At 40.9% G+C, this 14,323-nt stretch overlaps 1 protein-coding gene across 2 annotated transcripts in view; it reads right to left on the minus strand.

Annotated features, from left to right (window-relative positions):
• arhgap21a (Rho GTPase activating protein 21a) overlaps positions 1-8,483 on the minus strand; it is a 62,862-nt gene extending 54,379 nt beyond the window's left edge. The window contains exons 1-2 of one of the 2 annotated variants that reach the window (XM_008308074.3): positions 8,250-8,483; positions 7,211-7,460 (exon numbers count right to left, since the gene is read on the minus strand). In XM_008308074.3, the coding sequence (XP_008306296.1) occupies positions 7,211-7,291 (81 nt within the window). In that variant the 5' untranslated portion in view covers positions 7,292-7,460; positions 8,250-8,483. Of the gene's footprint in view, positions 1-7,210; positions 7,461-8,090 lie in introns of both variants that reach the window. The other variant, XM_008308073.3, reaches the window with a different exon arrangement.
• Positions 8,484-14,323: the final 5,840 nt, after the last annotated feature.

Below are 14,323 nucleotides of genomic sequence, written 5' to 3' on the forward strand. Positions count from 1 at the left end.
CACTGCTGTGCCAAAAATGCACCCTGCTGGGAGAGACGCTCATTAACACCACCTAGACAATGAGGATGGCACAAAGATGTGGAGGAAAATCATCAGCGGCAGCAGGAGGAAAAGGAGGGAAAGTCTTGGCCCATCTGTAAACCCAGAAGGTTTCCCCTCAGCTACGACCGTGGCTCCCAGCTCTGCTTCATTACCAATGATCAATGGTGCAGGCTGGATGTTTAAAAAAAAGAAAAAGAAATGAATCCTCCTGAGATCAGAGCAGCAGAAAATATGCAAATAATGGGTCGATTTGCAGGAGAGGTAAATCAAAGTAGATGCAGCAAAACACAGAGCGGCCGGTGGGAGGAAAGTCTGCAAGATGATGGAGCAGACTTTACAGTTTCCTTGTCATCTGCTTCTGCATTTTCCGCCCGGTCCCTGTTTTTGATCCTGACTTCCTCCTCTTCTTCTGTGATGTCGTCTCATTCTCTCCGTCGGTGCCTCCTTGTGCTTGTCTCTGCAGCAGTACCAGGCAGAGGCAGTCGGAGCATCACAGCAGTAAACACTAAATCAACGTGCATCTGGTCGCAATGCAGGACAAATTCCTGGTCAGAAGGATTTCCATCTCATCCATGACTCTTCAAGATGTGTTCATCATTAGCCTGAAATTACAGTAAACCTTCTGACACCTCGAAAAGGCTTAGCTACAGTCTGCAGGCTGCAGACTCTCTTCTACATTTGCTGATAGTACGGAATGCTGTCCTGTGCAACTTAACGTCCTATTCTGGAAAAAAGTTTTCTGCAGGGAGACTGCTGCAGCCCCCACCACTTCTAAAAACCTTGGAGGGCTTTGCTTTTTAGTAAATTGACATCCAGTTTAAGACTGTACGTTACTGTACAACGTTAAAGATATTAAACTTTTCAGACAGAAAACAGGATTCATGTTCAGGAGAAAAGAACAAGAAAATAGTGGATTCAATGACAGTGTTTTCTTGGCGTGTTTACACTAACATTGACTTTTGATGGTTTATAAAGTATAAATCAGTGCAACTGGAATACAGTACAAGCAGCTTCATCAGAAAAGTGGTTCAATTATAGATGTTTAAAACAATAAGGCAAAACTCTCTACCACACAGTCCAGAAGTGGTTGGGCAACGGGAAGATTGAATCTTGAGCGGGAAACAATTTAGGTCCCCTTCCAGAAAGCCATACCAGACACGCATATATATCACAAAAAATAAAGGTAAAGACAACTCGAGTAATCATTCAGACACAAGACGTGACATCAGGTCAGGAGGCTACACACACAGTCTAGTCAGAAAGGTCAGCCAAGTCCCACGAGCCACCCGCCACGCCTGGACACCACGACCCTGGGCCTCAAAATATCCTGAGAGCACCAGCCAGGGAGGAGATCGCTCACTCTTCTCCTCTACTTGCCCCCCATAACTCTTCAAATCCCCCAGAATTGCCCATTATCAGCACACTAACTCTGTGTTTTCCATAACTTGGGAGGCCGGGCCTCCCACTGGCTATGATTTACTGGAAGAGGTGCAGAGTTTTAGAGCAAAAATAAGCATGCCAGGGGTTGCTGTGAGACCATCGCAGCAAAACAGGCAAAACAACCTGCTTCAGTTACACGGAGGAGAAAGAATGACACGACCTGCAGTGAGTCAACACCCGGGAAAGAAATGATTTTTTTTTCAGACTTTAGTTCGAACCAACGTATTTATATATATTTTTTGTGCTATTTTTACCTGTTTGGCAGTTTCCTGGATACTGTTTTGTATCTGCAGTGGCGAGTACACCCCTGATTCCCTCCCCCTCCCCCCGACCCGCATCACCCTACCCAAAAGACAATACAATCTAATCAACACTGAGTTATGGATCTCATTGAGCTCTTTGAAAATGCACAGGCACGTCAGGGATGAAGAGCTAAAAATCTTTAACAAAAATCACACAATATGCTAAAAGAAAAGAAAAGAAAACTAACCTCAACATAAAATAACAAATAGGACAGAGCAGAAACAACAAAATAGACTAAAATATGTAAATGCTAATAATAATTATAAATAGCCAAAATTATATTAAAATGTGCCTCTTTCTAAAAAGAAGCAAAAAACCGGTTCACTCTAGTCAAATCGACGTGGGAGGTAAACCTTTGTAAAGTCTGTTCCTTATTAATGACTAACCTTTGTTGATGATAGCCTAATTTACACATCTAAGGTTCACTAATCTATGTCCAATGACGTAACATGATTTCTTTGATGCAAGGAAATCCCTTACCCTCCCATTTGAACTGACATGTTGGGCCACAGACACACATTCAGTGGTTCTTCAAGCAAGAAGGGCCACAATTAAGCGGTTGCGGTCAATTTAGGGAGATTATATTTACTGTCAGACATGACCTGCTACAAGCTCTTTAACTTGAGAGGCTTCAGCAGTTAGCAGCAGTCTGGACGGGTGTTTCTAAAAAAAGAACAGCTCTGCCATTCAGCCGCTTCTCTGCCGTCCATTCATGAAATCATTCCTTCATCGCCGAGCCTGCGTTCATTTCTTCTGCTGATGCCGATGGGAAACAATGTGGTTTCCTGCCAAGACTCAAAGGCCACAAAAAACGCTGTGGGTAAGAAAAATGTCCTGATAGCAGCGTGTTACTGTACTGAACACAAGGAGCCGATAGGAAATTTTTCAGATGAATCTGTCGCAGGAACAGTAATACGTTTCCTGATTTATCCTGTGTTTCCCACGACTGGGACATGGTCTTCCTATTACATAATCGGGGGCTTATCGAGCCCGCAAGGTGTAAAATATGACGGATTTAGGAATTTAATCTATGCATATGAATAAATAAACTGATCCTTGCACTTCACACGATGATGGAGCCACATGGGGCAAGTGTTAATGTATGCCCCAGGCATGTGTAAAAGACAGCACTTCAGCCTCACTGAGCATTAGTCTGGTTTTGTTCTGCCTGCTTCTGCAAACCTTCTACCTTTTACCATAATGTTTTACACTCTTGTTAAAGATTGTTGACTTGGAGCCAAAAGGATGAAAAAGAAAATAAAAATTTGGAAAAATCTCTGCTCATCATCCAATCATCTGACTCGTTGCTTTTGCTGAACATGCAGAATACTGCCACAAAAAAACACCAATCAGGGTCTAAAACACATCTACTAGGCACAGAGACCCAGTTTGGTCTGACCTTTGATGTGTGCACACCAATCACCCCTCTCTAGTCTGTGGTCAGTGGGGAGTTTGAATCAGATAAGAGATTCCGAAACACAGACACCATCTGGTAAGACTTTGATGGCAGGTCTGGTGTTTCTGAGGAAACCCTCCAACGATCTCGTACACTATCTGTGTCTGAACCAGAAAGCAGGTCATGTCCAGGTCAGTGCCGTGATTACAAAGGCACCACGACGTGCTGCTTGAGACAAGATTTGCTATTCAAATGTATGCAAATCTGAATGGTTCTGTCTGTGCTCCGGCTGATGAATGGTTCTAAAATGCAGATAAATAATACGTGTCAGTTCACAAAGCACTGTAGTACATCCTCTGAAGATGTGCGCTTTCTTAAAATGCATATGAAACTGTGAGCTGCCTTTATCCTGGCATCCCTTTTTGATGAACAACAAAAACACAAGCCTAAGTGTGAAGATTGCTGACCACAACATGTTTTTCATTGTGTTTGTCCCGGATTAGCTCAGAAAGTTACTCCACTTTCATTCACACACACAGAGTATTTACTGTTGCAGCAGCAGAATGTGTGAAACAAAAATGTTTTCTTGTTGGCCTGTGAAGTATGAGTAAACTGTGAATCTCCACGTTTGACTTTTTCTTGTTTTTCAACCCCGTGTTCCAGCCTTTATGGAAAAGCATTTGTAGCAGTGACTAAAATAAACCATTTGACCTCTAAAAGTGAGCTCATACTCAGCTCAATTAGAACTGGGTGGTGACGCTGGAAATTTGAGTTCTCTAAGACCCTGAATGCATCCAAGTGGACGTGTTAACGTGTTTGGAAAGATTTAATCCTCACCAGTTTCCATTAAAACACGGGACAAACTGCCCACAGTCGCGTTCCTCGACCTCTATAATCATACTGTCCTGACCAACAGTCGCACAACATCCGGCATTTTCCTGTAGAAAGAGAATGTTTCTGTGACAGTGATCCCCCCGCCTCTCCTGACACACATACACACACACACAGCATTAATCTTTCCATGGGTTAAATATAGCATCACTAAAACACGCGGGAACAGAGGACGGCTGAAAGACAAGCGTGCTGCTGGCTGGGTGGGAGGTGTTACGGAGCGGGGAGGGGATATATTTAGAGCGAGGCACGGAGCATCGGCAGCACTGCCCTTAGTTCTCTTCTCCCGTACATGAATGATGGCAGTGATCAATAAATGCTGCAGACAAATTAATCACGGAGGTTTTTCAGTCTGCTCTGCTTCCTTACACACGTTTATGTTGCAGCTGAAGCTGCGATGTAATTAAACTGTGAATCCCTGCTGAATTTGGGTTGAAAAAACAAAAAAAAAGACAGAAGAGAAGGATGACATAGCAACACAACAAGGTTTAAAATAGAATAATGTATAATTATAATCCTGACCAAAGTAGATGAGATTTGTTAAGGTTTCTATCCATTAAAAAAATTCAAATGTATTTTCCTCCTGCAAGCAGGAGAAACTGGCAAATAGAATAATGTATAATTATAATCCTGACTAAAGTAGATGAGATTTGTTTAGGTTTTTATCCATTAAGCAAGCAGGAGAAACTGGCAACCCAGTAATGCAAACATCTTTTGTTTCTCAGTTTTTGTAAAGATGTGCAGACGTGGCCTCAGCTGCTTGAGTGACAGTGTGAATGAGGCAGAAAAACCAGCCGACGTTTTACACGTGGGGTTTTTTACTCTTAATAAGGGGGGCAGCTGAGTCCAAATTACCCCAGCCATCGTTTTGACAGTAGTGGGACGGGGTGGAGGGGAAGTAAGGGGCCTCATTAGCAAACCAAGATGATGCAGTGGGGAGGGAGGGGGACATCGGAGAGGGAGGTGGGGAACCTCGTCCCGCCTGGGATCTCGACAATCAGAAGTTCCCAGTTCATTAGCGGTGAAGCCTAAATGTTGGGCAAGTTGTGTGTTGGTGCTGCAGGAGGCACCGGGTGGATAAGGATTAGCTACAAGTCGTCAGGAAGAATGTGAGTCACGGGTGACACACATCTGCTGTCAATATTTCTTCTTTATTTTCAAATCTCATCATAAATCCTGAATTCAACTTGACCAGATCTTTAAAGATATATGGACTATCTATTGGCCATAGTGAGCCCAAGTCTGCTAGGGTAATAGATGATGAAACTGCGTCTTTTTACAGGGACAAAGGCATTATTTGTCCAGGGATAACATGAATTAAAAAACCAAAAAATATGCCCTATCCTTCGGCTCACTGATCACATCTGAATTCAACAAAAAACTACAGCCAGAAGTGACTTAATGCTCTGCTCCCTGGCTCTGACAAGCATAAGCTGATTTTAATATGCAATTATAATTCGTTTTTACACAACAATAACAAGACATCTGTGATTTCGGCTCCTCCCATTTTCACCCGTCACCCGTTTATTCACAAACTCCAGCGGTTTTGACACCCCGATTCAGCCCCCTTCCCAAAGATTCATGCAGCCTTTCCTCAGCTAGTTCTGATATGTCAGAACTGCTAAGAGGATTAGAGCACACAGACGGCACGGTTGCCATTTTCTGATGAGGGATTAATCCAAAACACGCCACTTCTGCATAGCTGTTATGACACACTTCAGGCCTAACTGTACACGAATGATGATGACAATGACTACAGTGATGTAAGAGCTGGAGCTACTGTGCGGTAGAGGAGAATGATGAGCTCCACAATGTGTCATTTATCATGAGGACCTGCAGAAGTTCCAGTCCGATTAGTAATGAAAAGTACAAAAACCTCTTTGTGCACTTAACCAGTTTGTCAGAGAGGGGAAAATTGAACCCTATCACCCCGAACACTGGCAGCCGGCTGCAACACATTCACTCTCTTCCTCCCTCTGACAGCATGTTACCAGTTCTTCTTCAGTAACAGAAAACAACTTAGAAGCAGCGCTGATGAAGTCAGCGCTGCTGACCAGGAGTGTACACTGGCAAGAATCTGGCACAAAGATATAGGGGCAACAATACGATGTGTTCACAGATGTTTCCCATCACCGCAGGTGACTGGAATGAGGAGGGAAACCACATGCAAGTGTCAAGCACATCCACTAAAGCAGCACAAAGATTCCACTGTGTCAAAAATGGATGATCCAATCTGGCAAAAATGTGCATAATGTGTCAACAACTTACAAGGAAGATATTGAGGGGCCGAGGACCTGGGTATAAAGCAGTTGGAAAACGTTGCACAACATTTCTGACATTGTCTGTTTTTACAGTTACACACAGATCTCTCCAACCCGGTCAATGGTCACTGACCAACCAGCTACAAGATTTCGCTACAACCTCGTAATAACACTTCTTCTTATGTTGCCATCACTTGGTCCTAAATACCAGACTCGGCCTTGACATTAGAGCCAAAGACACAGGAGCTAAATTGAAAATTAGGACAAGAAATGATGTTTGGGTGAAGTGTAAAGTACTCCAGTGACCACAATATCTTGTAGAGGTCAAATACTGCTTGACCTCAGATCTTCTCTCTGGCTTTCAAATAAGAAAACAGTGACTCGATGCTGCGTGACTATATCTACTCTTTACTACTACTTTACTACTATTATTTAAGTCAACACATAAATCTGACTTTGAAGACGTTGGTGATAAAAAAAAGACTACAAATGAGCTGCCATCCGACTGCTGGGACTAAAACTGCATGTTTTGCGTCGACATATAGACTTCAAGAGTTGGAAAGACAGTCATACAGTATATTTTGGTTGCCAGACATCCATTCAAGTATATTGCTTTAACAAAGACTTTTGAAGAACTGCAGAAAAGATTAGCAACAAACATATTATTATTGACTTACTAACTAACACAAAATGAATAGGTTTTCCATTTGTTTAAGCATAAGGAGCACAAGTCAGATAAGGGTTCGACTACAAGTCATCACCTACAGGGCACAGTTCTACCCATCATTCCATGTACCTACAAACAAACACAATTATCCAAACAATCAATAACAACCACACAGTTGTAGCGGGCTTTAACAAGTGCACAGTGTCTTACCTTGCAAGATGGAGCGACGACGTCCCTGTGTTTACTCTCTTCATTGTCCTGTAGTGAATCACTCCCACGTGCTGCCATCATGTCATTTCAAACAGCAGAGCAGGAGGAAGACGTCCTTTAGGGTCCACATTGAGGTGAAGTAAGGTGAGGATGAGGCCAAAACAAAACAGTAAACAGAAAAAGACAAAAAGAACCAAAAAATTGTGTCCTAGTCCACAGCGTCCCCCTTCTTCATGTCACTGGTTTAAATCTGGACATAAAAAACAACATTAATTCACTATTCTAGAAAAAACAATATTTAAATATTCTTGGCAGCATTAATGACTATAAATTACTAATTTTACTTTTTCTTGTCTTACTCAAACCTTAAATTAACTTTTGACAAACACTTAAGTCATAACGTTTATGCTCCATAGTCCATATATGTATGATGGCTCTAGTCATTCAAAAATACAATCCCAAAAATATGTCGAAATTATAAAATAAAGGTGTTTTATCTAAGAATATTGCCTCCCTTCATTTTTAGATAAACGTAATCGTTATATTATTGCTTTACTTTAAATATTCTGCGGTTAAACATGTGTAACATAATTACAATATCATAGTTACTATTAAGAATGAAGTAAATAATACATCAATTCATTTAAAATTTTATCATAAACAAAGACCGAAATAATATATGTTCGTGTGAATGGAAAGAATGTCCAAAAACGAGGTCAATAAGCGTCGCGACCAACGACCAACCATCAGTCGTGAAAATGAAGCCAAGCTCTAAATATAAACAGGCAGCATCGGTCCTTGAACGCACCACCATCTATTATTTTCTTAACGACAGGTTGCTGACTGTTATAATAGTGAAGACTGGAGAAAAACGACCAACCTGTTACAAATACAAGATAATAACCACACGAAATGACATAAACGTCGTCCATGTTTGTTGTGGGAGGGAATTCAAAGCTTGGTCCGGTTCCAGAGATGGTTTAAAGGAGAAAAATAGATTACAAAGCGGGATAATCAGTCTCCATTTGGCTCTCACTACCTGTTAGTGAAAAGACAGTGAAAAATCCAGGGTGAACGCCATCCAGCGGGCATCTCAGCCACAGGGGCACCGAGCCACACTCAACCCGCCAGTGTTCATTCATCTCCCGGTGTTTGACGGATCTCCTCCCGTAAAAAAAATACACGCCACCTTCCAAAAACCCGTGAAAAGTAACCTGTAGGCGTAGAAGGTCTCCGGTTGGAGGCGCGACAGTCTGTATGGAGACAGAGCAGTCTCCCTGGAACGGGCAGAGCTCCGCCCTTTAGACATGTACCCGCCCCGGCCAGTATGTAGACCAATCAGATGGTGAGTTTAAATTTGGAATTTTGAAGCGGGCCAATTGCAGGCGTTGTTACATAACAGAGTAGGAGCTGATCTATTCAGAAACACAAGCAGGACATTCGTAGTTATAAAAATAATAATTAAATATCTTTCATATCTTTCATATCAATCAGCATTTTTTATTAACATGTTTTATTCTGTGGTTGAAAGTCATTTTTTTTATTTTAGATAGTCATGGTTTATGAGCAAATGTGTATTTGTTTTACTTATAACCATAAAGGCTAACCTCTAACTATGGTTATTTTAACCGTAAATTATTTTTGCTGACTACATTTTTACAACTTTTAGCAGTTTCTACATTGGCATTTAACTTTTTTTTTCTTGCTACGATTAAATAAGGTAATTGGCTCGTGAACACTTGTATCCTACACATCTGGCTGAGCTTCATGGTGAACTGATGAAATCACAAGAACACGATTGTGAATGGAGAATTAAAACCCTGAGGGTCACACATGTGCCTCCGCTGTTGATCCAGTGAAACACATTTTCTTATTCATTATCAACTGTAACCACAGTGTCCTTAACTTTATTGCAGGCCATGTAGGGCATGGTGACCACATGGGACTCCACAAGGCCTAGGAGGAAAAAAATAAAGGACAGCGCACAGCTGATGTGCAGAGAGACAAAGGCTGACAGTTTTGTGTTAGCAGGCTCCTCCAGGGTCACAATAGAAGACGGGACAATGGTTGTCTTTAGAGCCAAACTGTGGTGAGGTTTCCCTGGTTTCAGAGAGGAGCCATTGTCTGAGGATCTGGTGAACTCTCATCCAGACAATGGCCGACTTTAATTGGTGTAAGAGGCATGTGTGCATTGGTAAACACTTAATTTTAATGTGATTTATTTTGTTTTTGTACTCATACTTCGTGATTAATCCAGGCAGGACAGGGATATTGATTTGAACATAAAGTCTGACAGTGTATTAGAGCTGCACTGCTCAGTTACTAGGCAGACTATTTAAAATGTTCTCACAGGTCAAAGGTCAGTTAGCCAGTAGATATCAAAAAATGGCTACATTTACAAAAATTAACCAAAAAGCCCCTCAACACCAAAACATAGCTGAAACACTGGCAGCACGATGGCAGAAGGTTCCTCTGTCTGACGATGGAAAATTCCATGTATGACACCTTCATTAATCACCAATTAACACTTGGTACTTGAATGTTGTGAGATCTGAAGGTGTTGTCGGTCTCTTAGAGACAGAGACCGAATTCTGATTCCTCACGTCCCCATTTTGTCTCAAAGATTTTGGCATTTTTAATGAAATAAAACATTTTGTCTCAAAGATTTTGGCATTTTTTATGAAATAAAACATTCCTTTTTTATTTTGATTATTCACAGATCAAGATTAATCCTGATTGATTGTGAGTGTTTTTTCCCTATTAAACAAGAATAATGTTTGCCCATTAACTGAGATGCATTGAATATTTTAATCTGAATTATTTACTAATTACTAATTAATTACTGTGGACATTACATTAATGTTTATTACTCTACTCTGAATTTCGGAGTCTTTTTGGTCACTGGCATCATCTAATCAGATCCAGAAATAACTGGTGCTCAGTTTTACTTATGTCATTTCCGTTTCTCAAAAAAAGGTTCATTTTAAAATCCAGTAACAACCAACTACTGTAGTTAGAGACAATCTGCTGAGCCGTTGACATGAAACCAAAGCCTCCCGTCCCGTCTCTAACCACAGGCTTCAGATGTCAAATATATGCATGTGCGTCCATTCAGTGACACAATTCTGGTTTTGTTCCTTTTGTACCCGGTGCAGTTTTACCTGTAGCCCATTTTCCGTTGCCGGCCCCAGTTCTCTGTTCCCTTACACAAAGCTCCGTTATGTGAAATCTGCCAGGCTTTTTTGTCTGGTCCTGCTTTCAACAAACCTCCAGGCCTCAAGGTGGGAGACAAAGGCCCGTGGGTTCCCAGGCCGGTGCTGGTGGCATTAATGTTGGGTGTTTCACGATAAGGACACATGGAGTAGGAGTCTGAAGAACAACTGTGTCCCTGTGGCTGCAGATGAGGAGAGTGCACACCGCTAAAACCCTGGTAATTTGTTGTTTCTTTCTTATCTCCATTCCTCTGCACCTTGCAGGGTTATGGAGCTGAGATAAGTCCAGACTGGAGCAGGGGCTTCCTCCCTGAGTGATGGTGTTTGTTTACCACTACAGACGTGAAACCTGAGAGTGATTTGAGAGCTCAACACAGAAACCCAACGCTCCAAATCTGCCAGAAGTCTCTTTTGTCTGCAGCTACTTGTATTATCCACACAGCAACTCTTTTATCAGGTCATTTCACCTGGAGAGGGATAAAGCCACAGATGGACCATTAGCTTTGGCTAACAACAGGCTTTCTAAGGAAAAAAAAGTACTTTCATTTTTTATGACATAAAAACTTATTATTATTCACCCATCTACCTATTCAGGCTAATTACCTATATATAGACTACAGTATATAGCATGGCTATGTTTTGCTAAACTTAAGTATGATCGTGTGTAAGTAGTTCCTGCCACATTTAGCCTTTTCTGGCTAATCCTTATCTATTTTTGTGTTTTGTTTTTGACGGATGAAAATAGCCCAGGTTGGCTGCACACAGAGTCAACAAAAAAAGAGTCTAATTATTTCAGCACATTTCAGTGATTACAAATCACTTACATGTTTTTTCGTCCACAGTAAAAATAATAACAGTTCCAGTCAGTGTGTGTGTGTGTGTGTGACTGTTTGGTGTTTCAGGTGGTTGGGAGTAAAGAGTGCGTAGCCTAGCGATATCACTCCCCGAGTGCAGGCGTTGTGAAGTCAACCATGTTCTGCTCTGTGTGTAGACACGCACAATTGACTCTGTAAGTCACACAGATGATGGCAACAACACATAGAAAATACTTCAGAGTGCATGTGTGTGTGGGTCATTTGTGTGTATGTTATTTTCATTTCTGAGCCCCAGAGCTCCGGAGCTCAGAGGGTAATTGCGAGACTATAAACCTTGTGAAAAGACAACAGGACTGATGTTTATTTATCGACCGTTTACTGGAATAAAAAGAGGTTTTTACCAAGAAAGAGACAGAGAGCAAACAGGGAGTTTGTGATAAAAAGTACAGATAAATTTTCACCCTTTTTGGTTCATGTTTATGAACCAAATGTGCAGCCTTGTGTTGAAGAATTGAGTGAATCTGTAAATAAAATGTTTCAATAATTAAAATATACAAAATCTCTTTTTATTAGTTTATGTGATGCATGAAAAATTAGAACTCTTGAGATTTCACAACCTCAGACGAAAAAGATCCTTGAAGTGAGATGAAAGGAGACTCTTACACAAGTACAGTACCAGGAATCAGTGCATCCTCTCTGCAAGGACCAAGAGCTGAATGAAACATTTTTATGCCCAAAAAGAATCCTCTAAATTAGAGGTCAGAACAACAGAGGGAGGAGAAACCAACAGGCCACAGGGTTCAAGTGTGTTTGTCATTGTAGTCATTAACCTTTGTGATACAAATGCACGTAGATTTAAAAAGATGCTCTCACCACAGCAGCATTAAATCTAGTTTTTCTTTCAGTTGATGGGATTTTTTTTTAACATATATTTAAATGACTAACATGCCAAAGGAGAGCAATAGGAATTTCAGTGACTCAGCCCATAACAGTGGCCACATTAGGAAGTATAATCTTAATCTCAATCTTAGTCTTAATCTTATAACAGAGTCAAGGATATTAAAAGAAAACAAACAACAACTTCCGTCGTAAGAACAGATGAAACAGGACATCCACAGAATGTGTTTTTCATTTTTATTTCTTCAAAAATGTGAATTCCGCTAACATTTAAATACACATAATAACAGAGCATCTGTGACTGATAACAAAGCGCCCACACACCTATACTCTACTGGAGGTAATTAATATTACCAGTGTGTAATGTATGGCCTCGATGCCTCTCAGACCTTGTACTTCATTTTTCCAGCCTCGCTGATAACACAGATATGCTGAAAGAAAAAAAAAGATGGCGGCTGATAACACAGATATGCTGAAAGAAAGAAAAAAAAGATGGCAGAGAAAAAGAATGAGCTCATGGTATTTAATGTGAAATGTATAGCGTACTTTAGACATGTTGTAGTTTTTTGTTATAATTTGTTTTAATACGACAGGGTCAGAGTGAGTCAGCGAGGTCAGTGTCTCCTGGTGGAGAGATGGAGATGAAAAAGACAAGTTAAGACTCTGTGTGTTTTCTTAAAACGCTCTTCAGAGATTTGACACACTTGTTAATTTAACTTTAAGTCGACCCAGAGCCTGAACCGGACCAGATAAGATGAGGAAGGAGGGGGGACACTTTTTTTTCTTCACCCAGTCTGATAATGAAACCCTAACCTCTGCATTCCACACATCACCTCCTGTCCAAAACTGAACACCACCGCCCTGAAACATGCCGAGTAACACTGTACACAGTACAGAACATACACACACACACACACGGCTGTAGGAGTAAGTGTAGGGTTTGTCAGTGAGGTCACGTCTCTGCTGATGTTAAGAGGACAAAGCTTAAATTGGTTTTAAATGTGACTTAAAATAAACTGTCAGACAAAAAAATGAGAAAAGGAGGAACTGAAGCTGGAGATGAAAATCAATGTGGAAACATAAATACTGAAATGACCTGTACTTGTACTTGTACAGTGATTTTCCTCATAAAACACTTGACTAAACCGGTCAACCTTTGACCAGTACTAATCGGTGCCAACCAGGAAATCGGCTCAACAGTGACCCCTATCGTCAATCTTGGAAATTGTGCGTCACAACCATATTCGCCTAATGCGGTGTCCAGGGGGAAAAACAGGTCTGATGCAGTCATCATCTGAGTTCAGAGACAGTTTTAATTTATTTTGTGGCAATGAAATAAAAGTTAGTCAGAGACAGTTTTAATTTATTTTGTGGTAATGAAATAAAAATAAAACAGTTTTAGTTAAAAATGGTCAGAAACGAAGTCAAAGTCTGACTTAAATCTAAAAAAGAACAGCTCCCTGTGATTAAAGGGAAACTTAGAATAAAGGGAATACGTTTATTTTCCATGACACCTCGACCATTTGGTGAAGTTGACTCGTTAATTCAGTAATGACACCTGACTCCACAGAGATATTCAGAGGAACAGCATCGTAGCATCAGCTCTGCTGTGTGAGTGTGGATTTCAGGGGCGGAGGGCCTCCCTTTGATTCTCCCTCTGTTTACTCTCCTTCATCCTCTCCTCCCTTTCATCCTTTTCTCTTAAGCTTCTAAAAAGGTCACACCGCTGCTGTGTTCACTTCACACTCACTCACATTCAGGTCACGGAAGTACTCGTTGTAGTCCAGGGCATATCCCACAACAAAGTGGTCGGGAATTTCGAATCCGACGTCTATGAGAAACAAACACAGCGAGGAATGTGAAAGAGTAACACGAGAAGAACAAAAGAGTGAAAACTCCTGGATACTCTTTGAACTTTTTTTTTTCTTCACTGTTGATTATTTCCTCTAAATAGGATCAGACACCAGAGGTAAATCACCTCAAATTCTACATTTAACTTTATATAAATCAATAAAGAAGAGATAAAACTCTAGGCTGACTTTTATTTAGACTTCTATAAGTATAATACATTTCCCCAGACATCATTGGACACTCTGTCAGCTGCCTCTACAGTCTCAAGTCTGTACTGCATCTGCTGTTTAAGTATAAATTCATATAAAGACGCTACAAAAGAAATCAGTGTAATCTCG

The sequence above is a fragment of the Cynoglossus semilaevis genome, chromosome 3, assembly GCF_000523025.1.
Source record: "Cynoglossus semilaevis isolate Cse_v1.0 chromosome 3, Cse_v1.0, whole genome shotgun sequence".
Lineage (NCBI taxonomy): Eukaryota > Metazoa > Chordata > Actinopteri > Pleuronectiformes > Cynoglossidae > Cynoglossus > Cynoglossus semilaevis.